General features: G+C 59.3%; 1 protein-coding gene across 1 annotated transcript in view; it reads right to left on the minus strand.

Annotated features, from left to right (window-relative positions):
- Positions 1-22,132, minus strand: part of SDC3 (syndecan 3) — a 49,457-nt gene that overhangs the window by 15,349 nt on the left and 11,976 nt on the right. Inside the window, exon 3 of the mRNA XM_075527718.1 lies at positions 20,116-20,550. Coding sequence (XP_075383833.1) covers positions 20,116-20,550 — 435 coding nt within the window. The remainder of the gene's footprint in view (positions 1-20,115; positions 20,551-22,132) is intronic.

Genomic DNA, 22,132 nt, shown 5'->3' on the forward strand with positions numbered 1-22,132 from the left:
GATGACTGAAGGCAAGGTCAGGGAAGGGGGGGTGGTCTATCCTTTGAGAACTCAGTGCCCCTCACGCTCACCAGCTCCACCCCGGAGACCCAGAGCGTCACCGCAGGAATGTGGGCTGAGCCCAAGAGCTGGGCAGCAGGATAGCCAGGAGGCCTCACAATGAGAGGCTGACCAGGCAGGGGGGCTGCTGGGCCCCCCTCACCCACCCCACAGCTGCCTGGCTGGGAGCCCAGTAACCCCACCCCCCACCCCATACACTGAGGAGGAGGTGAGGGCCATGCAGGCTGCACCTGCAGGGAAAGGGCCACACAGAGCAGAATCCCAGAGAGGATAGAGGCCAGTCGGGGGAGTGGGGGGCAAGCCAGGCCCCAGCTGAACTTGACAGGCCTTCACCCTCTTCATGCCGGTTGCTGCCGAGTAGACGCTGCCAATATTCTTGGTAACCCCAAACTAAACCCACTGCCATCAAGTGGGCTCCAGATCACATCGACTCCCAAGAACAAAACATGATGGGAACAGCCTGCCTCAGCAGTCTCCCTCAGAGCAGCTGGTGGACTTGAACTGGAGACCTTGCTGTTAGCAGCCTTGTACATAAGTCACTACACCACCAGGGTTCCTTGAGATGCAAGTAAGTCCCCAGCCTTTTAGCCAGCAGCTGAACACTTAGCAGTCTGCCCCACCCAGGAATGCCTACTACCCCTAAAACTAGCAATCCCAGATATTCCCTTGTCCCTGATCCACTCCCATTTGTTCATATTCACACTCCTACCCACCGGCCTCCCACCCACCCTTCCCAAGAGCAGGCGGGTGCAGGGCCCTCCTTGGGCCCAGCTGAGACAATTGCTCTGCAGAGGGCATCCTGGAGTCCCCTTCACCTCACCACAATAATAAAGGAACTCCAATTCCCACCATCAGCACCAGCCCCGATACCCAGGCTGTGTCCCCTCGGCTCTTCCCAGAACTCCCCTTTCCCACTGCTGCACACACCTGCCCCATCCACAGGCTCTCCTGGGCCCAGAAGGAAGGTGGGCAGCACCCTGAGCTTGAAGGCAGCAGCCTCAGCGAGCGGAGACCAGCCCAGCCCGCCGCCTCCTCCTCGGCATTCCCTTCTTTAGGGGCTGGAGGACCCAAGAGCTGCGCTGACTCTAGCCATCAGGCATCCCAAGAATGCAGCCCTGGGGTCACAGGCACTGATGGGGGAAGTATCATTTATAATCCCCAGCCCAGGGGACTAGTGAATCAGAGGAGAATCCGAAGGTCACCTGGGTCCTCACAAACTCACAAGGCCCGGCTGGGTCCCTAAAAGGGGACCCTGCATCAGGGCTGGGGCTTTGGTTTCTGGACCTGGTGCAAAGCCTCCAAGGACACAGGGAATGTGTATGGCAGGCCCCACCCAGTTTTCCCTACAAAGACCCCACCTGGCACCTCCTCAGGCTGCCCTGAGGGATCTCCCCACACCGCACTTTAACCAAGCGCTCAATAAATGCTGGCAATTAATACTGGTATCATCATTATGTTTAAAAAATAGGCTCCAAAATGGATGTGGGGCCTGATCCCATTTTAATGAACTCACTTCCAAAGTGAATTTCTAAGCACCGAATTAAACTAAAGACTCCCAGAGGCGGGCTGAAGCTGGGGCTGGGGACCACTGGTGTTTTTCTCTGGCCCTTTCTGCAGCCTTGCTGTCCCTTTCTGAGTCCCTCCCCGGGGGGCTCCTGAGCCCCTTGGCTGGGTCAAGGCCACCAGGACCATCACTCCACCCCCCCCCCAGGAACCCCTTGCTCTAAGGAAGCAAAGAGAAACCAGTGCACAAGGAGCTGAGGGAGCTGGCAGGCCATGTGGCCCGGTGTGGGCACAGCCACGTCTCACCACAGACTGTCTTGGCAGTGCCTAGTTCCCTCCCCTGGCACCGTCGTCTGGCGGCCACGCTGGCCCACAGTGCCCAGACACCCCACCCGCCCACCTTCTCCCACCAGCTGGGTTCCTGGCCTGATGCCCCTGCCTGTCCCAGTTAGGGTGCAGGCTGGCTGGCTGTCCTGACCACCCCCACCCCCCACCTCTCCACCAGGCCACCCCATCAATCCCAGCTACCCGCCCACTCACGTCACCCTCAAACAGTCCATTTATTCCTGTCCCCAAACCCAGGACCACCCACTGAGGTCATCCTCCCTCCAGCCACACCAGCACACACACACCCACCCCCCACACTAATTTCATGGTTCTCTGAGGTCCAGCCCGTGTTGTTCCTGCCCTGCCTGCCCCACCGTCCCATTCCAGCTGTTCCCCTCACCACACGGACTCAGAAACCTACAGTCAGGCCCTGTCCCACAGGCGTGGCTGTGAGCCAGGATGACAGTAGTTTGATTCTTGCTGTTGCTGGGTCCTGGGCTCTGTTCTAGGGCCACAAGGGCCTACACTTAGCAAGACAGGTATGTCCTCAGCTCAGACACACCTCTGTGAAGCCCACCAGGACATCACACACACACCGACAACTTCCTGGGTCAACTAAAGGTGGCTCTGTGCCTCCAGAGGCTGTCACTTAGGAGCAGAGGGTGACTCTGTCCAAACACATTCCCTCGCTCTCCCAGGATGCATGCGGCCCTCTCTGCACAGGGGAGCAGGCTGAGGGATTGAACCTGGCCTCGCTGACTCTGAATCCAGTGCTCAGTCCCCAGTCCACAGCACCAGGCTCCTGATGGACACAGGGCTCATTTCAGACAAGGCTCCACTAGGCAGTCCAGTTCAGAGCGGTGGAACAACTGGCCCAAAGTAACCGCTGTGGGGCCAGGATCTGGACCCAGGACTAACTGACCTCCAGGGGCCATGCTCTTCATAATGTCGCACATGCCGTTCCTTCCATCCCCTGGTCTCCTCAATGCAGGTGGGGCAAGTGACATGACAGTTCACACACATGCGTGCGCACACACACACAGGCAGACAGGTTGGTTGGACGTCTGGGGATGAATAGAAAGAGAGGGCAGGTTGTACTCAGACAGCATGTGGCCCACTCAGGTCAGCTGCACCCCCACCAACCACCCTGATGAAGCACCAGCAGACGCCTCTGGGAGTGAGACTCCAGGCTCTGCAGTCATCCCAGTCAACCGTCAAGCAGAGCCAGCGCCTTCCTCTCCCCACCGAGCTCCCACACTGGTGGCTAGGCCCCATCCTTTTGCCCCCCGGGGTCTGTTTCCGTTTGCACTGAGTTAATGGTTAGTTGGCCCTGGGACAGGACAGGGTACAATGTGGAATCCTGGTGACGCAGTGGGTTAGGCATTTAGGCAGCTCGTCACAAGGTCAATGGTTCAAACATGCCGGCTACCCTTCGGGAGAAAGCTGCTCCCACGAACATTTGGTCACAAGAGCCCACAGAACAATTCCACGCAGCCCTACAAGTCAGAAATGGCCTGATGGCAGTCAGCTTGTTTTCCACGTGAGCACACGACATTGTCCGACCGTCAAAGTTCAATTCGAACATCACCTCCGCAAGGCAGTCCCCACCCCCACCTAATCCACCCTAGTGGGCAATGGCTGTCACCCCAGAGCCACAACTTAGGGCTCAGCCCAACCTATAAGCAGCCAGTTTATTTACGGGTTTGTTGGCTGACTGTCTTGTCTGCTCCAAGAGCAGCTGCTGGGGGTGGGGCCTGGCCTGCTATGTCCACACCTAGATGCCCAGGTGAGTTCTGTACCAGGGTCAGACCCGACCAGCATTTGTTCAAGGGCCACAATGGGTGAGATTGCCCCCTACAGGCACACCCTGCATCTTGGGCTCTGCCTGCCCACCTGTGGAGGAGGGAGGGGAACAAAGCTGGGTCCAGGCCCCCCACACCTACCCTGGCCCTCCAAAGGAGCCAGGAAGAGAGACTCTGAGACTCACCCCAGCAGACTATCAAAAATGCTTATGCAAAAGCATACCAATCAGCAGGCTTCCAGTGAGTGGCCCTGAGGTTCTGGCCACTAGACAGCCAGGCCTGGGCTGGGTAGACTGAGTACCTCCTAAGTGCCTCCCAGGAGTCAGGTGAACGGGCCCCGCCACCCCAGAGGCTCGAAGGCCAAGAGAACCAAGAGTGAAGTCAGGGTGGGTGGGGGGAAGGAAGAGGGAGAGGCAGTGGGGGGGCAAGACAGGGGAAGGAGCTGAGGGAATGGGCTCCTGAAAGGGCAGCCCCAAAGCCAAAAGCACTCTACTCTTCAAGTCCACCTGAAGTCAAGTGAGGGGGTGCCACCAACCTCACCGGCCACGGCATTTCACTGGGCTGACCCCCTCCCCTCCTATAGAAAGCCAAACAGACCTTGCTGGCTGTTCTGGGAGACCGAGGCCCTGCGACCGACCCTGAGAAGGGCTCAGGCCAAGCACACACCCCGAGGATACCCCACCTGCATGGCCAGAGTGTCCCCATGTCTGGTGTGAGTGTGTACATGTGCTCTCACGCCCAGACCTGCCTCCGGAGGAGGTCTGAAGCTGTCCTCACCCACTGTTAGCTGGACTATTTATAACCAGCACAAAGTCACACTCGGTGGAGACATCGTGCCTCTCCCCGCCCCCAGCCCACTGGCTCCTGAGCCAGATTCAGTGTCTCTGGCTCCCAGGGGGAAACTGAGGCACAGAATAAGACCTAATTTTTTTAATTGGGGGGTAGAGTGGGGTGGCAGAGCCCCAGAGGCTGCTTAGGGCAACACTTGTCCCCCAGGTCCTGGAACCACCGCCTGTGTCCTGGAAGGCTGACTGGGACTCTGAAACAAACAAGGGCAGGGAAACTCGGAGGCATGGGTTCAAAGCCCAGGCCTGGCCACTAGCAGGGTGACCCAGGCAAGTACATCAGTTTCCTCTCCCAGCGAATGGGTACGATATCAGGACCAAGCTGAAATCCCGAGAGGACTGAATGACACGCTCAGCCCAGAGCCTGCCTACTGCTCAGCTGGGCGGGCCTGTGGCAAGGCCTGCATCTCAGTCCTCCCATCTGCAAATGGGACAATGGCGCCTGGAGGGCCCCAGGGACCAAAGGCAGGTCCTGACACCCGAGAGGTGGCCAGCACACGCAGCAATTCTTCCTCTCTTCCTCTTCTCAGAGGGTCCCGGGCTTCCAGATCCCCACCGTGGCTTCTTGCTGAGCACCTACTGTGTGCCAGGCTCCACAAGTGGGCTAGGGAGCATCTCACAGAGCCTTCACACAGCCCCACAAGGCACAAGCTCTCTTCCTCATGTGGCACTGAGTCCCCTGCCCCGGACAATGGCCGTGCTCTATAAATACAGACCAGTGATAAAAAGAAAGAGAACAAGTGTAGGCGAGGAGGCCGAGGGACCAGAGAGAGCCTTCACACACTGCTGGCGGGGGAGTAACACGGGCCGGCTGCTCTGGAAAACTGTCAGGCTCCAAAGATGAAGCAGGGTTACCATGGGAGCCAGCACTTTTACTCCTAGTAGGGCCGCACAAAAACTCATACACAAATGCTCACAGCAGGGCGCATCGTGACAGCCAGGGAGTGGAAACGGCCCAAGGGTCCACCCAGTGATGAATGCATAGGCGAACTGGCAGAGCCACCCAGTCTCCGGAGTGACTGGAGCATCCAATGAGGAAAGGGGATAACATGAGAGGCTGTTCACACTGGGACGGGATGAACCCCAGAAATGTGAAGCTAAATGGGAGGAGGAAAGAAAGAGGCAGTCACTGGTGGCAGGGTGGCAGGCCACACATTTGGGCTGCCAACTGCAAGGTCGGCAGTTCAAATCCACCAACCGCTCCACCGGGGGAATTTTGAGACTCTACTCCCGTAAAGAGTCAGAGTCCCTGAAACCTGTGGGGGCAGTTCCACCCTGTCCTATAGGGTCACTTTGTGGGTTCTGGTCTGGCTGATATGACATCCAGACTAGACACATCCTCAGACACAGAAGGGCTGGGTGGTGGTCGAATGCTGAGAACGCTATTTGGGGGAAGGGATGAAAATGTCTTTGTGGGTGGGAACGGAGCTCTAGTTACGGTGAGCACAAACAAGAAGAAATGTTCTAAAAGTGACTGTGGTGGTGATTGCACAACTAGCTTCTCGATATGACGGAACCATTGGATTGTATGTGTGGATTCTATTTTTTAAGAGAATGAAATGCCCTAAAATTGACTGTAGGCATAGTCACACTACTCTGAACATACTAAAAACAACCGAGTTGCGTGTCCTACATTCAAGTGCGTACTTTAAGTTGCAGCTCCACAAAGCGGTTATTTTGTGAAACAGATGAGCTTGAGGCTGAGGCTCAGCGAGGGCAAGCACCGCAGGCCCATCACACAGCAAGCAGAGTCGGGGTTCAGCGCAGCCCCGTCACACAGCGAGTGGAGTCGGGGTTCAGCGCAGCCCCATCACACAGCAAGCAGAGTCGGGGTTCAGCGCAGCCCCATCACACAGCAAGCAGAGTCGGGGTTCAGCGCAGCCCCATCACACAGCGAGCAGAGTCGGGGTTCAATGCAGGTCCAGGACAGCTCAGTGTCCTTTCTCCTGAGGACACTCTGCTCCCACCCCTCCCCCACTCCCTCCTTCATCCCCACACCCCCAGCCAAGCGCCAGGCCCCACGTCAGACAGGCAAACACTGACTCTGCAGACTAAGAGCCAGGAAGCGTCCAGCCCAGCAACTGCCGCTCAGAGCTCAGCTTGTCAAAGGCCACTTTGTCAGGTGAGGGGCAGGGGAGGTCTCGGCTCAGAATGAACTCAGGGGAGCGGGGCAACTGCTGAGCTGGGATCTCCCTCCTGAGCCATCTGCTCTGCTCCTCCAGCCCTCTGCCCACGTGGCCAGCCAGGAGGATCTGCTGCTGGGGGAGGGGGCAGCCAGGTGTCGGGACCCCAGTGGACTCATGTGAGCCTGAAGGCCATTGCCAGGCCTTACCCTTGGTGGCTGTCTGAGGCTGCCCAGCATCAGACCCTGGCCCACTCTCTGCCTTGCACCACCTCCGTTTGGCTCCAGGAACCAACTTCCACCCAGCCCAGCCTGCAGCTGCCAAACCTCTCCCCCCAACCCCACCCCCTGCAAGAGGGTTCCTGAGGGCTGCTGGGCATCCATCTGGCAGGTGCTCCCCAGGCACCCCCACTCTCCACCCACAGGGCACTGGACAACACAGTGGGGGTCCTGCCCCCACACACGTAATCGCTAGTAGTCAACGCCACCGGGGCAGACTTACCACTACCCTACCATGCAAGTGGACGCAGCTGATGTTACAGAGGAGAACATAGACACAGCGACCTGTCCAGGCCTGCACGGGAAAGTCAGAATCACAGCCTGTTGGTATTCACACCTCCCTGCTTCCACCAATACCACTGCTGCCCTCAGGAAGTGGTCAGTCACCCAACCAAGCAGATGTGGGATGGATGGAGTGAGGGAGGCGAGGTTAAGGCAAGGAGGGAGTTTCATACCCTTGACTGAGAGGAGGTGGGGCCTTGGTGAGCCCACAGCAGCACGGTAATTTGGCCAAGATCAGTCTCAGCCCAGCATGGGACCCACACTATCCCTCCCTGCTGGAGTATCTGGGCCCCTCCTGGTGACCTGACAGCCTGTCCAAGCTGACCAAGATAGCTCCCCACTGGGCAGGCCTGCTCTGGGCACTGTGACCATTCAAGCTCTGAGCCCTGCAGGGGGAATGCCAAGGTCAGCAAGGGAAGGTGAGTTCAAAGATGCCCCTACTGTGTCCCCAAACATCCCTGGCATCCGTTCCTCCTTCAATGCCCAGCTCAGGCCTCATCTTCCCCTGGAAACTTCTAAATTCTGCCTTTGCCCACTGTGGCCCCTCCTCGCCGCTTAGGGCCCAGTTCAGCATCTCCAGATTGGACCCTGGTTCCCAGTTGGGCTCCCCAGGGGGTCTCGTGCTGACTATTCTGACTCGGGTTCATAGCAGGCAGGTGGTTAGTGACCCACCTCCTTGGCCACTTGTCACTTTCCCCAGGGACACAGAGTCAGTCCACTTTCCCCCTGCTCCCCATGGTTTAGTAAACCGCCTATAACTGGGTCTCTGAAGAGCCTGAATCTGGGGCAGGGCAGGGACAGATCTGGGAGGGGGTCAGGTGGAGACAAAGCTGAGTCCCTCCGCCCACCCCGCCCTCACCTTAATCACCTCTAAGGAGGCCACACGGGGCGGCTGGCCCTTGGGTCTGGGCTCCCAAGCCCTGGGATTAAGAGCTAGGATTAAGGGCGCGCCCACTGCTGGCAGCTCAGTGCCTGGCACAGTGCACAAGTGAGTATGCATGCAGTACCAACATGAGATTGCATGTGTGTGCACCAGGGTACCAGGTGAGCTAGGCATGAATGTGTGTGTGCCAGTACACTACATGAGTGTGAGCAGCACACTATGCGTAAGCGTGCTTATGTGTGCACCATGTGAGTGCATGTGCACACTATGTGCCTCTGTGCAGCATGTGTGTGCACACTATGTGACTGTGTGTATCGCATGAGTGCAAGTGCACACTGTGTGAATGTGCTTGTGTGTGCACCATGTGAGTGCATGTGCACACTGTGTGAATGTGCTTGTGTGTGCACCATGTGAGTGCATGTGCACACTATGTGCCTCTGTGCACCATGTGTGTGCACACTATGTGACTGTGTGTGTATCGCATGAGTGCATGTGCACACTGTGTGAATGTGCTTGTGTGTGCACCATGTGAGTGCATGCGCACACTGTGTGGGCGCCCGTGTGTGTGTACCAAGTGCATGTGCACACTATGTGAGTGTGCATCGTAAGAGTGCGTGCATCAGAAGAGTGTGTGTGCGCACACTGTGTGAGTGCCCATGTGTGCACCAGTGCACCAGGTGAGCATGCATGTGTGTGCACAGGTGCACAGGCAGGCCTATCTATATGAACTGCTTCTGGGCTTACCGTGGCACGAGTCTACATGCCTTCATGTGTGTAAACTGGGGGCTTCACTGGGTTTCCAGGCCTGTGTGGCCTGGGCATATTTATGTATGAATTCAAGGCTGAGTGTCATTCACATGCACATGGTGTGAGCATGAGCACGCATGCCCTTGGTGTGTCTGTTTGGACAGGCCTCTGGGACTGGGCCCTGCCTGTGTGCACAGAAAAAAGGATATGTTCCCTTGCAATGGGTACACGACAGGCTTGGTGTGTGCACAGGTCTGCGGGCAGGCCGGCCCTCTGGGGGCCTGCATGTCTCCAAGGGTCCGAATTGGGGCAAGGTGCTGACAGTAGAGAAGAGGGGTAGCAGTCTGGGGAGTCCTGTCCCCCTCTGCTTCTGGCCTCATACCTGAGTCATGGACACAGCTAGAGATGAAGGTGTCAGTCACACGCATGGTTCCCCATGCTGACACCCAGGCCCCTCCCCGGAGTGCACCCGCAAGGGTGCATGACCACACCCCCATGCACACGCACACTGGCCAAGCTCAGCTGCCACCCAGGCCAACATTCTTCACTGACACACAGCCTTGCTGTCTGGACAAAGCAGGATGTTGGGGTCCCCCACAGCCTATACCCCATCCTGGGAACACAGGGGTCTGAGACTGTCCCCTACAGGACTCCAGGCCCCATCACTCAGGAGCACAGGGTGTCACTCAGCTGGCACTCCACTCTAGAAGTGACCTAGGGGTCCCTGGCCAGGGGAACCCTCTCGGCCCTCAGTACAGGGCGATACTGAATGCTGAGGCTCAGCCCCACCTGGTCTCCTCTCTGACCAGCCAAGTGGGAGTTCACTTTCCTGGGGCTGCTCATCCTCAGACACCACTGCTTAAAAGGCAGGAGGAATGGGGGGCTAGAGGGGCAAGAAGCCCAAGCAGAGCCCCTCCTGCCCTGCCCCTCATCACCACACCCTGGGGTGCTGGCCCCATGAACCTGCTACCAGGAGAACCCCCATCCCATGCCAGTCCCACTGAGTCGCAGCCAGGGAGATGAGAGCACCAACCAGCCAGGGAAGGTGAGCTAGGGGCCTCGGGGGAGTCTGAGCGGGAGGTGGCGGCAGGCAGGAATGGAGAGACAAATGCTCCCCACAGAGAGGAGGTAGCAGATGGGGGGCAGGTGGGCAAGAAGGCAAAGGGCAAGTGGGGAGAGGGAGAATGTCTCTTGGTAACCAAGCCCAAGCTCTCAAGAGCCCACAGTGCATCTACCCTCAAGAAAGATGGGCTCTTTAGTGACCCAGGACAGATGTCCCTTCCCTGAACCACCTCTGCTGGGGCTGGAAGCTGTGTCTGGTAAGCCTACCTCTCCCTGCTGCTTAGCACCCCTCCTCCCTTGGCCAAATTTGGGGGTGACATAAGCAGCCCTCTCCCTTCTCCAAAGCTGGTGGTCACCTGAGCAGGGGGTTGGAAAGAAAAGGACAAGGTGTGACATCCTAGGAGAATTAGAAGTAAAACAGGCTGGGGATGTGCAAAAGGAAACAATGTAGCAATGTCAGGATTTAGGGAAATGAAACAAAGTGCCATGTGTTAGAGCTGAAAAGGGAGATGATGTCATGGGGGAGTCGTCGCTGTAACAATGTATCTAAGTGAAGACTCCAAGGAGGTGACAACGTTACCCTTTGGGGAAAGTGGATACTATGAAGCAATGTAGCAGAATCGGGGCTTGGCAGAGGATCCTGCCAGCGAGGAGAAAGAAGCTGTGTCTAGGGATCTGAGAACCGGAGGCTGGGGGGGGGGGGCGGGGGGCGGGGGGCGGGGGGCGGGAGGGGAGGTGGCACTGCAAAAGGCTCGGCGTGCTTGGGAGGTTGGAATTGGGAGGTTGGAAGGAGGAGGCGGTAAAGAGTTAGCAGAGGGTTTGGGGGGATGAATAGGAGTTTGTTAACAAAGAAGGAAAGAGTCCAGGTAGAGAGCACTGCACATGGCCAACACGGATATTAACAAAGTGACCATGGTACGTTCTGCTCTGGGGACAACCAGGAGTCGCGATTGACAGGAGTGTGCAGTATTCAGGGCAAAGGGAGGAGGCCGGAGGAGTACACTAAATGCCATGACAAAAACTGATCCGCATGGAGCGCTGGGCTGGTGGGTAATTGCAGTGATCAGGGAAGGCTTCCTGGAAGAGAAGGGATGAGGATCTGGACCTCCAAGCCATGCAGAACAGATACAGGAAAGGAGAAGAAACATGGGACAGACGAGGGGGTCCTGCCCAGGGGTCAGGAGACACATTTCTGCTCTGTTAGGCTGGTCTCCCAGAGGTGCCACACTAGACACAGGCCGGTAGCCTGCGGGACGGGGGACAAGCAGGACAGGAGCGTGTCCTTCCAGCTAGAAACAGCTCAAGTCTCCCCCATCCTTCCCCAGAGGAGCTGGTCTCAAGCCACGGACCCTCATGGCAGCAGACAGTGCAGCAAAGGGCAGGCTAACTGCCTCACCCCCAGGACTCCCCCCAGACAACCTCAGGCTGTTACCTCGAAAGGCCTTGGATTCACATCTCAGGGACTTCACGCTTTACAGCTTGAGGTACCAGGGAGCAACGCTTACATGCCGGGTGGGGCATACTGTCCCCCTCCCCCTGCCCCCCAAGTAGCCTGTAAACCCTAATCCCCGGTAGTTCTGTGGTTCAGTCCTCAGCTGCTCTAAGGTCAGCCATTCGAACCCACGAGCCAGTTGTTCTGAAAGTGGCAGTCCGCTTCCACTGATTACAAGGAGGCTTCCACTCTGATCCACTGAAGGGCCCCAGCCTGGGCTCTTCCTTTTGTGAACCCCTGGAGTGATGATCACATCTGGGGGCGGGGATTTCTTTGTTATGTTAATGAGTCCATTTGGGCAGGGATCACAAATCAGCCTCCTGAGAGGAAAGAGATTCCACGAGCAATTGGACACCCCACAGGAAGATGACCTCCCCCACCCCCTCCCTGGCTCATAGTGATCCTGAAGGACAGAGCAAACTTGTCCCAGGGGGTTTCCCAGATGATTGCAACTCTCTAGGGGAGTGGAAAGTCCCATTTAGAAGCTGGTGCTTTGGAACTGCTGACCCTGTAGTTAGTTCACAGTCCACTGTTTAACCCACGCTGCCACCATGAAGGTACCCCGGGGAGCCAAGCCCCAGGGCCAGAGCTCCCCCGGAGAGAAAGCCTTCCCCTGAAGCTGCTGCCCTGGCTTCAGACTCCCAGCCCCCAAACTGTGAGAAAAGAACTCCCCTTTGCCAAGGCTCCCCTTGGTGGGGGGCGGGGAACATCCCTGAGGGCAGCACGAGGGACCGGTCACAGGTTCGAATCCTCACATGCCACTGCTGGGGCATGGCTGGGACCTGGGCAGCTTCCTTTCTACCACACCTCCATTGCCTCTTCGGTAGCACAAAGGTACAATGGCCCCTCCCTCACCAGGCTGCTGATCCGAGGCTCCCTGAGAGGATGCCTTGCACATGGCAGGTGGGCAGCTGTGCCACAGCTGTACCTCAACAGGGGTCACCGCTGCACGGCCACCCCGACACCCTCTACCAGCCAAGACTCAGAGAGCCCACCGAGGGCCCCGCTGGCCCTATCCACCCAGGTCTTCCCCATGAGCACCTGGGAGGGGCAGTCAGGCAGCTGAGGACCAGATCACGGCCCAGCCACACCAGGAAGGCCCGTGAGTGTTTGCTGACCACCAGAAACAGCAGCTCCAGCAGCAGGGACGCCCCTCTACCTACTGCCCCATGCTCTGAGGGAAGCTGCCTGTGTTCATCCCAGATCCCAAAGATCCTGTGACTTTCCCATCCCTAGGCCTTGCCCACCCCGGTCACTGTGCCATCTCAGCCTATCCAGGCATGGTCATCCTTCGAGGTTAGGTACAAAGCTCACCCCCTCCGGGAAGCCGTCCCCGATTCTCCAAAGTCAAAACCAATGGTTTATCCCCAGACTCACCTCTGCCCCCATTGGGAGTGGGCATCTGGACACAGGTGAGCCTCCCTCCCCAAGCAAGGAGCTCTCTGAGGCCAAGGACCTCGCCAATCAGCTGGCCAACAGACCCAGGCCAGCGCAGACCAACACAGAGGGGACATCAGTCCACAGGGGGCTGTCAGAGGGGCCCGTGAGTGGACTGCAAAGTGGGGGGCAAGAACTCAGTTGCTGGACCCCCTCTACTCAGAGTTTCTCATATGCCTATAGGAAGTGAGAATGACAGCCCAACCCCCGGAGTGCATCACGATGGTGGGAGAGGGGTGCTTCCCAGGGTTGCCCAAGGAGGAGCTGGGGATGGGCCTCCCCTACCCAGGGGGCAGGGCCTCTCTCCCCTGAGGGGCCCAGCCCTGCCCCCTCTGGCCTCAGGCCTTTCTGAGGGCTCATCGGCAAACATGGGAAGGGCCCTGGCCACCCAGTCCAGACCCCCATTTCCCAGATGTGTAAGTGGAAGGAGACCACTGGCCTTGGTCAGCCTGAGGCGGACAGAACCACCTCAGCGAAGGAAAGGTGCAAGGATTCAATGAACTCCCTGGCTGGCACAGCCTTGGAACTCACTGGCCCAAACTGTGTGAGACCCGGCCCTGCCCCACTCCTTGTGGCAGCCTGGCAGGTAGGCCCTGTTGGCCCCATATTAACGAGGAGGAGGAAGGGCAGATGTTTCCCCGGGTGTCCCCCTGAACATCACACAGGGACAGCCTACCTCCTCAAACACACCCCACCCAAGCACGGCACAGTCAGGTGCAAGAAGTCACCCATAGCCTACCTGTGCAGCGATGGTCCCTCCACAAGGCCTGGTTTTCAGCAGGTGCTCAATGCATGTCCACTGAGTGAGCAAATGGATCATGCATGCCCCTCAGCCTGGCCCTGCGCCTCTACAACCTGGGTCTGACTCCCAGCCCCTCCGACTGAGCAGAGCCATGGTGCTCAGCCCCTCCAGGGCCCCGCACCCCCGTTTGTAAAATGGGGATCACAACAGCTGCCTCACAGGACCACAATGAGGGCATGCTGAACCAAACCAGGACCCCCACTGAGAAGGGCGTGTGGCGGGTGGTGTGCTATCACGTCAAACCCCCTCCTCCACTACGGGTGCCTCACACAGCTAGCCGGGGACCAGGAGCAGAGGCATCGCCCCAACAGCAGTGTGGCCCCAAGGAGGAGGGTAGGACTGACAGGGAGCCCACATCCAGCCGTGGGATCTGGAAAGGGCAGTGGGGGTGGGTTCTGCCAGACACCCCAAGAAGCAAAGATCCCCTTCCCCTGCTCCCCCCACCATACGCTCACCTGCTCTACAGGAGTCCTGCCCGCTCACCCCCTACAGGCCCATGTGCCCTGCCAAGGCCCCCGCCCAGGGAGGGGCCTGCCTAATGAGCCACCCACAGCGTCCCCCTACCCCCTACCACCTACCACCACACACCCCATGCCCGCAATAGAATTGGCAATCAGTTTGCTGCAATTAGATTTCCCAGATTCCGCTGGTGAATGATTCTAAATTACCCTCATTAAAGTCTGGGCCTGTGAACCAGGCTGGGGGGAAGGGGGGCAGGATGGATGGGGTTCCTGGCGGCCAAGCCTGGCAGAGGCTGCGAGAGCCAACAGCCCAGACGCTCCTGGTCCATTCCAGAACCAGGAGGGAGGCCCTGATCACCTTTCCCCCACCCCACCGCATCCCAGGGCTCAAGACCTTGGGCCCACCCTTATGTCACCCGAGGAAACGGGTCCTGGGAGGGTGCCAGGACCCTGCCAGCCGAGGGACAGACAGAACTCTGCAGGGCTTCCACTGGTTGGGGCAGGGACAAGTGAACATTAGACTCCGCCCACTCTTGGCTGTGTGAGCTTTGGCAGGTGCCTTGCCATCTCTGAGTCTAAGAATGAAGGGAATGTCACCTGCAGCCTCCAAGAGCGGTCAGCAGGCTCAAAGCTGCTTAGGAGAGGGGGCGTGGAGAGGCAGCCCCACCCTCAGACAAGCTTGGGGCACACCTGGGTCTCAGGGTCCCTGTGAGGTGGTGGCAGTCGCTGTGGGACTGGTCACATGGGGCTTTTCCCTCCTCTGGGGTCTGGTGCTCCTGCAGTCTGCAAACATGGTCACCTACTCCAGCCTGTGCTAGGGGCTCCCAGAAGAGGGAAATGTGATGAATCTGATGTCCCCAGGTTCTGGGCACATATTACAAACCAACTTCCTCTGAGGTCCCAGACGCAGAGGGCTGTGAGGCGTCATTCCCCAGGAAGTCAGCACAAAACACAGGGAAGTGCTTCTTGTGGTCTGACCTGCTGCCATTGGCCATCCTGACCCACAGAGTCTCTTAGTGCAGCAGGGAGCTGCTCTAGGTCATCATCCATGGTCCTTCAAGCATGGCTTCCACACTCCCCAGGCACCCAGGGAAAGCCCTCTCCTCACCCCACCCCCCAAAGCAGTTCCTCAGCAGGACGAACAAGGGGCAGGCAGGTAGGCAACTTGTCACCAGGCACCTTGTGACTTCCTAGCGGCAAGGCTCCACCAGCTCTGAAGCAGAGGGAGTCGGAGCCCCATTTCAGAGAGGAGAAGAATGAGGCTCAGGGAGTGTCAGTGAACTGGCCAAGGTCCCAGACAGGAGATCAGGAGATGGCAAGGCGCAGTGGTGTGAAGGAGGTAGCTGAGAGCAAGCTGGACGGGGGGGACTGTGGAACCCTCTGTACCAGGTAAACAGGCCAGCCTGGGCACTCCCTGCCATCCCTGCTGGGTGGCCAAGCTAGGGAGGGGGCCTGGTCACTTGTCCAAGACCACCCCCACTCCCACCCTGGCCCCTGGGCGCTCAACTCTCACTGTTCCAGCTCCCCTATAATCACAGCTTCCTGTTTGGAACTGAGACTGGGCCTGGCCAGTGGGGGAGGGGAGCAGCCACCCCTCTGGCCAAGCCTACCCTAAAAGGAGGGGGCCGGAAGTAAAGGCTACCCAGCCTCCAGGAATCTTGGGAGGTTGGGAGCCAAGGCAAAGGAGGGGCCAGTCAGTCCACAAATGTTTAGTGCTGGCCTGCTGTTCCCAGGATGTAGGAGGGCCTGTGGGTCAGAGGATCGAGTCAGATGGCCCTGGCCCAGCGCACACCTTATTACTCCTTGCTGGAGTGGGGCTGGGGAAGCAAACGGCAGCTCCCAGCTCTGGCCACCCTCCCCTTCCCACCCCCAACACCAAATCACAGGCTCGGAGGAGCTGGGCTAAAGCCTGGAGCCACAACCCCTCTGTGCCCCCGACACAGTGCTGGCAGGTCCTGGTCTCAGACCGCAGGCCCGCCACACTCGGCCCCCTGGCGCCTCCCAGGCCATGGGCCCATGCCTGGGGCCCAGTCGACCCTGCCAGCCTGGATGAGGCCCAGCCTCCTGCGCAGGCTCCCTCAGCATGGGAGTCAAGCAGGCAGGCCTGGTTTCCTTCACTTACTGGTTCATTCAGTCACTCTTCAAGCCACTGGGTCCTGCCCTAGGTAGCCCCAGGTAGCGTTGGAGCTGGAGCTTCTGCGGGGATCATGCGTATGATGGATGCTGTGTGACCCCCATCATGTCAGTCCCCATCTCTGTGCTTCCACAGCTGATAGACCACAGAGATGTCCATGCAGGGGAGCTAGGAATAGGGGTAGGGGGCATGGGTGATGGGGTGGGCACAGGTCTGGGCTCCACAAAATATGGCTGTGTGAGGGCCCAGACCCTCACTGCCACCGAGTCAACGCCACGTCACAGCGAGATGCTGTACGCGTGAATAACGACAGCCGAAAGCCCAGTCTCTGGTCAGTGGAGCTACTGGTAGTTTCAAACCACCGACCATTTGGATCCCAGCCCAACATGCATCACATCACCCACTACCGATGAGGCTGAATGCCTGCCTGGAGGCTCTACCGGGGCCATCCTGCACATACCCAGCAGACCCTACTCATTTTAGAGTCGTAAGGCGCCAAACTTCTCTCACCGGGGCTCTGCCCAAGGCATGGACCCCCATCCCCCGACACACACTCTCTCACATACACATCTACTCTGCACAGTGTCCAGAGCTCTCCCACACCCAGCCCTGCTGGCCCTCAGCCCTGTGAAGAGATGAGGGGGGAGGGCTCCCAGCCCTGGGCAAGCCCCTTCCCATCTGAACACGACCCTCCGGCCAAGCTGTCCTTGGCTCCAGCAAAACTTATCCCACACCAACCCCTCACCAACACAAACAAGCACGTGCACACTGTGCTGCCCATCTGTGCTTCCAGTCAAGTACCTGTCCCCAGGTGGCAGGTGAGCAAGCGGAGACCAGGCAAGCTGCAGTTTGCTCTAAGTCCCATCATTTGGCTCCCTCCTGGAGGGGCCCCAGCTCCTGAGAACTGAGGGTGGCAGGCTGTCTGGGTCGACACAAACAGCTCACAGCCCCACCCCACCCCCTCCCCTCCCAGTCCCTGGAGGCGGATCCCCATTTTAGAGACAAGTTGCGATGCAGCAAAGAAGTCTTTTGCCTGCAGTCATGCAGCATGTGTCTTGCCTTGGACCCTGGGGGCTAACAGGCAGCTAAGCCTGGACCTGCCCCTCCTACTGGGAGGAGAGATGGCTGACCCAGGCCCCCACCCAGAACAGCTCAGGGACACTCAGCTTCTGGTTTTTATAGTGAGGACAACCTGAGCCAGGCAGCCCAGGATGTCGGTCCACCAGTGTAGCCTGGAAGGGCAGCAGGGGGGTGGTCCTGAATGCCTGAGGTCCTGCAGGTAGGGGCTACCCCTTCCAACCCGATCCCACCCAACCCTAGAATCCCCCGGTTGAGTAGGTCACCTGTTAACCGAATCCCCCTATAAGAGCCCCTTCTCCACCCAGCCATCTTCCCACCCACAGAACAGGATAAAACAGCAGCACTAGTTGCACACAAACTACAAGCTAGGCGCTGTGCTAGGCACCTTCCATCCTAACTCCTTCTTTCTCTGAGTCTCACATTGGCCCAAGGAAGAATTTAAGGCTCAGAGAAGCCGAGTCACTCTCACAAGGTCACACAGCCATCGCTGGGGAGGGTAAAATGATAGGGAAAGTTCCTTCCTGCTCTGGAGTTCTAAAAGGATGTGTTCGAGAGCTGAATCGGCCAGGAAGTCCACAGTCCAAGCCATACTGGGAGGTGACTGAAGGAAAGAGATTGGGATGGGGACCCCAAAGACAGAAGTGGTCTCTCTGGAAGGGGGAACTCTCCAAAGGAGACACCCACCCAACTCGCCAGCAGCACATAGGAGACCTGCTCCTTCTCCGGAGGCCACCTGGAGCTCCCCTCTCCACTGCTACACGCCCTCACAGGTGGGCTGGCAGAGCCTCACCCAAAGCCAGCCCCTGCTCACCCTAGGAACATCCTTAGAGAACACCGCCACAGTGGCCGCTCCCAGAGACACCCTGATCCACCCTTTGTGTCTCCTGCTGCAGGCAGCACCACCTCTGTCTAGTACAGAGCTGCTGGGAGCAGAGCACCCCTGCCTTTGCCTCCCAGGCCAGATGAGGGCTGACGCCCCTCCTTGAGCACCTGACCTCTGAAAGAGTACCAGCAGGCCTGCCCCTCAGTCTCACCTGGAGTCCAGGCCCCACCCCCAGTCAAGCTTCAGGGCCCGATCCTGGAAACATGCTTCACCTGCCACCCTGGGCCTCTGCTGTCCCAGGGCCTTGCTGCGACCAGGCCCTCTGACCTCCCCCTACATCCCTCCCACTGTCCCATGGGGCACAGACTAATCTGTTGTGGGTAGAGACCCCGCCTTTGGCAATGGAAGTGACCTGCCCAAGAACACCCAGCCCAGGGGTCCCACCAGGCCTCCAAATCTGGAAGACTTCGATCTTAGTCCCTTTCCACTCATTTTCACACCAAATCGTTACCAGACTCTCTTTACGCACAAGCACACACACCTCACCCAGGCCAAGGTTCTTAGTCCCATTTTGCAGAGGGGACAACAGAGGCTCCGAGAGAACACTAGTCCAAGGGAGATAACAAGATCTGAACCTAAAAGTGCCTCTGGCTACTGGGATAGACTGGGGCTCTTGTGTTTTCTGGGGGGCCTCTCCACTTCACTCTACCTAGGACAGGCTTCCAGATGAGGGAGCTACGCCATCAAGGAGTGACCAATTCCCTTTCCCCCCAGGTGGAAGCCTCTCAATGGGGTGGGTGGGAGTGAGGTACAGACTCCCACTTCACAGGACCAGAGACTGACACCCAAAGGAGTCACCTGAAGAGCCTGGGTCTTTTTCAACCTGGGGAACAGTAGGCAGGCTTCGCTCTCAAAATCATCCCAACCCCACCTGAGCTCCAGACATGTGTCCTCCCCACCCCCACCCCACCCCTACCAGGATGGGGCCCTCCCTCCTTCTACCCTGAGCCTCCTGCTTCCCAATGTGGCTGGGAGCCAGCGAGGTACCATGGCTGCTATGGCCAAAGGGACACTCAGGGGTCACCCTACATATACCTCTACCTGCACATACTCGGCCCCCCGCCCCAAGGGTACACAGCCTGTGCACAACAGGGTCACCCATGCACCTCTGCATGTGCACGCTCGGTCATGCACACACACACACACTCCCCTGAGTCCAAGCACACACACACCCCCCAGAGGTCTCTCCAACACCCATGCCACTGCCACAATACACTGCCACAACCGACTGCTGCCCAGCCATCACCAGGACACACTGTGCACAATAGGTCACCCTGTCCGGCCACACCCCCCATCCCAGCACTCGCACAGGGAGGGCACACAGGGTGTCAGCCGCCCATCTCTGGTGCCCACACGCCCAGCCTCCATCCTGAAGTGCACACGCCCCACAGGTCCCCCACCGGCCCCAGCGCCCTCCACTGAGGGACCACACACAGGGTCACAGTCAATTCTTCCCCCCACCCCCCAGGTCACCTTCACACAGGCCACCCTCCCCTTTTTCCCACCTGGGGTTCCTCTGCCCCCGCCCCTGTCGCCTCGGCGAGGACCAACCCAGGGACCCCACGCACCTTCTCCCCGCCTCGCCTCACCCCGTGGGGAATCGAGCCCCTTCCACGGCCGCCGCGGCGGTGCAGGCACACCCACGGACGCGCCACGAGCACGCCAGACCTGGACACACCCAGTCCGGGCCTCTCGGACCCCGGCAGGGGACCCCGCTTCGCCCCTGGGGAGGCGGATGCCAGGAACCACGGCGGGGGGGTGGTGTCTCTGCTTCCCGCTGAGCTTCCATGAGAACGAGGGGGTTGAACCCCAAAAGGCGACCGCCGGCGGGGGTGGTCTTCCCCGGAGATCGGCAGGAAGGGGTGCCCCCCGGGCAAGGGCGCGCGGGGTTCCCGGGCAGGGGGCGTCACTCACCCCCGCGGCGCGGCCGGCCAGCAGCAGCAGCAGCAGCGGCGGCAGCAGCAGCCCGCGGGCCCCGGTGGCGGCGGCGGCGGCGGCGCGGCGCGGCGGCCCCGGCTTCATGGCGGCGGCGGGCGGCGGGCGCCTTTGTTCCCAGGCGCGGCGCGCGGAGGCTGCTCCGCCGGCGGGACCGACGCGGCGCTGGCTCGGGCTCCGGCTCGGGCTCGGGCTCGGGCTCGGCTCGGCGGCCCGGCTCCGCCTCGCAGCCTCCGCGCCCCCGGCAGCCGCGCCCGCAGGAAGCGTGCGCCGCCGCCGGGCCGCCCCCAGCGCGGGCGGGGCGGGGGGCGGAGCGCAGGGGCCGCCCCCGCCCCGCCCCCGGCCCCGCCGCCCCCCGCGGAGACCTGCGGCGCGAGCGCGGCGAGCTGGCGGGGAGGACCCGAGCGCAGGGTCCTGCGTGGCAAGGCCGGCAGGGGTCTGGCCCAGCGGGGGTCTCAGGACACGTACCACGATGGGGTTTTCACTCGTCACCCCCACACACACACACATATACACACTGCGGTGCGAGCCCCCTGTCACCCCTGCCAGGCCAGAAACACGGTCTAGGCTGTGGGACCCCAGACGGGGCCTGGTTCTCTGGGCCTCAGTTTCTCCGAACACAGCGGCGAGGGGCGGGGGGCGCTATTGAATACTGAGTACCTGTGTGCAGGCAAACGGTCCACGGGACCTGTAACGCCTACTGCCCCACCCCTGTGACACCCCCCCCCCCCCCGCACGGGCCTGGCGTCCTGAATTTGGGCAGACTCATATTGCGCTCCTCAGCATGCGTTTTTTCTTGGTCAGCTTAGAGACCCGCCTGAAGAGCACAGGGATGGGCAGGGTTCCAGTGGACAGGGGTGACCCAGACAGCCCCCTGGGGTGGCCTGGCCACAGACTTTGCCTCCACTAGAAGCCCCAGTCTGCTGTTGCTAACACCCCTCTCAGACTGGCCCCTCCCACCAGCCTTTCGACTATTCCCACCTGCTTCCTTCAAATGGCTGTGTCTCGCCCTGGGTCCCTGATGACGGTCTTGACCCGGATCCCATCCCCCACCTGAGCACTGCTTGGCCTTGGGCACACTGCGCCTCCAGGACCGGTCGGCATAATGGCCTTCTTCTTCACCACTTGGGTGGGTGGGAAGCCTGACGCACCAGAATGAATGTCAGTCCCATTGGCACAGGCTGTGGTGGAGGTTAGCCCACCCTCCCCTGGTGGGGGTGGGGAGCAGGGGCTGGGAGCTCCCGGAGCTTCATTTCCAGGAGCAGACCAAGCTCGGAGTAAACAAGGGTGCCTGCAAGCCCCAGTGGCATAGTTACCAACGGACTGCTAACCACAAGGTCAGTAGTTCAAACCCAAAAGCCATCCCTTGGGAGAAAGATGAGACTTTCTAATCCCATAAAGATTCACAGCCCAGGAACCCCTAGGGGGCAGTTCTACTCTGCCCTACAGATTCGAGCTGAGAGCAAAGCCTGCGTGGCCTGCCATGGTGGTCTTTGAGACCTGTGCCAGGCATTATTCCAGGGCCTTTACCCGCAGCTGATAGCTGTGCCCACCCCTTGTCTGTCGGTTTGTCAAACTGTGTTGCCTTGTGTGCCGTCATGGTGGAAGCTGTCACTGGTGTCTCATGACGTGAATTTGAACATGAATCAAGAGGCAGTTGAGTGGACACAATGAGGGAATGCTGCCTGGCTTAGAAGCAGGAATGGTGTGGAGCAGGGCTGTGGCCTCCCGCCGTACTCAAACTGAATGCTGAGCAAATCATCAGAGAAAGTGCATTATCGAAGAATGCAGTATCAGAATTGGAGGGAGGCTGGTGAACAACCTGTGAAAAGCAGATGACCCAACTTGGCTTGCTGAAATCAAGGAAGACTTGAAGCACTTGCTGATGAGAAATCAAGGATTGCAGTCTTCAGTGTGGATGACAACTCAGTGTAAAGTAAGCCGACAGGGGAGAGGAGAGGCGGAGGAGGGAACCAAGCCCAATGATCGACACATA

This window comes from Tenrec ecaudatus, chromosome 1 (assembly GCF_050624435.1).
Source record: "Tenrec ecaudatus isolate mTenEca1 chromosome 1, mTenEca1.hap1, whole genome shotgun sequence".
Lineage (NCBI taxonomy): Eukaryota > Metazoa > Chordata > Mammalia > Afrosoricida > Tenrecidae > Tenrec > Tenrec ecaudatus.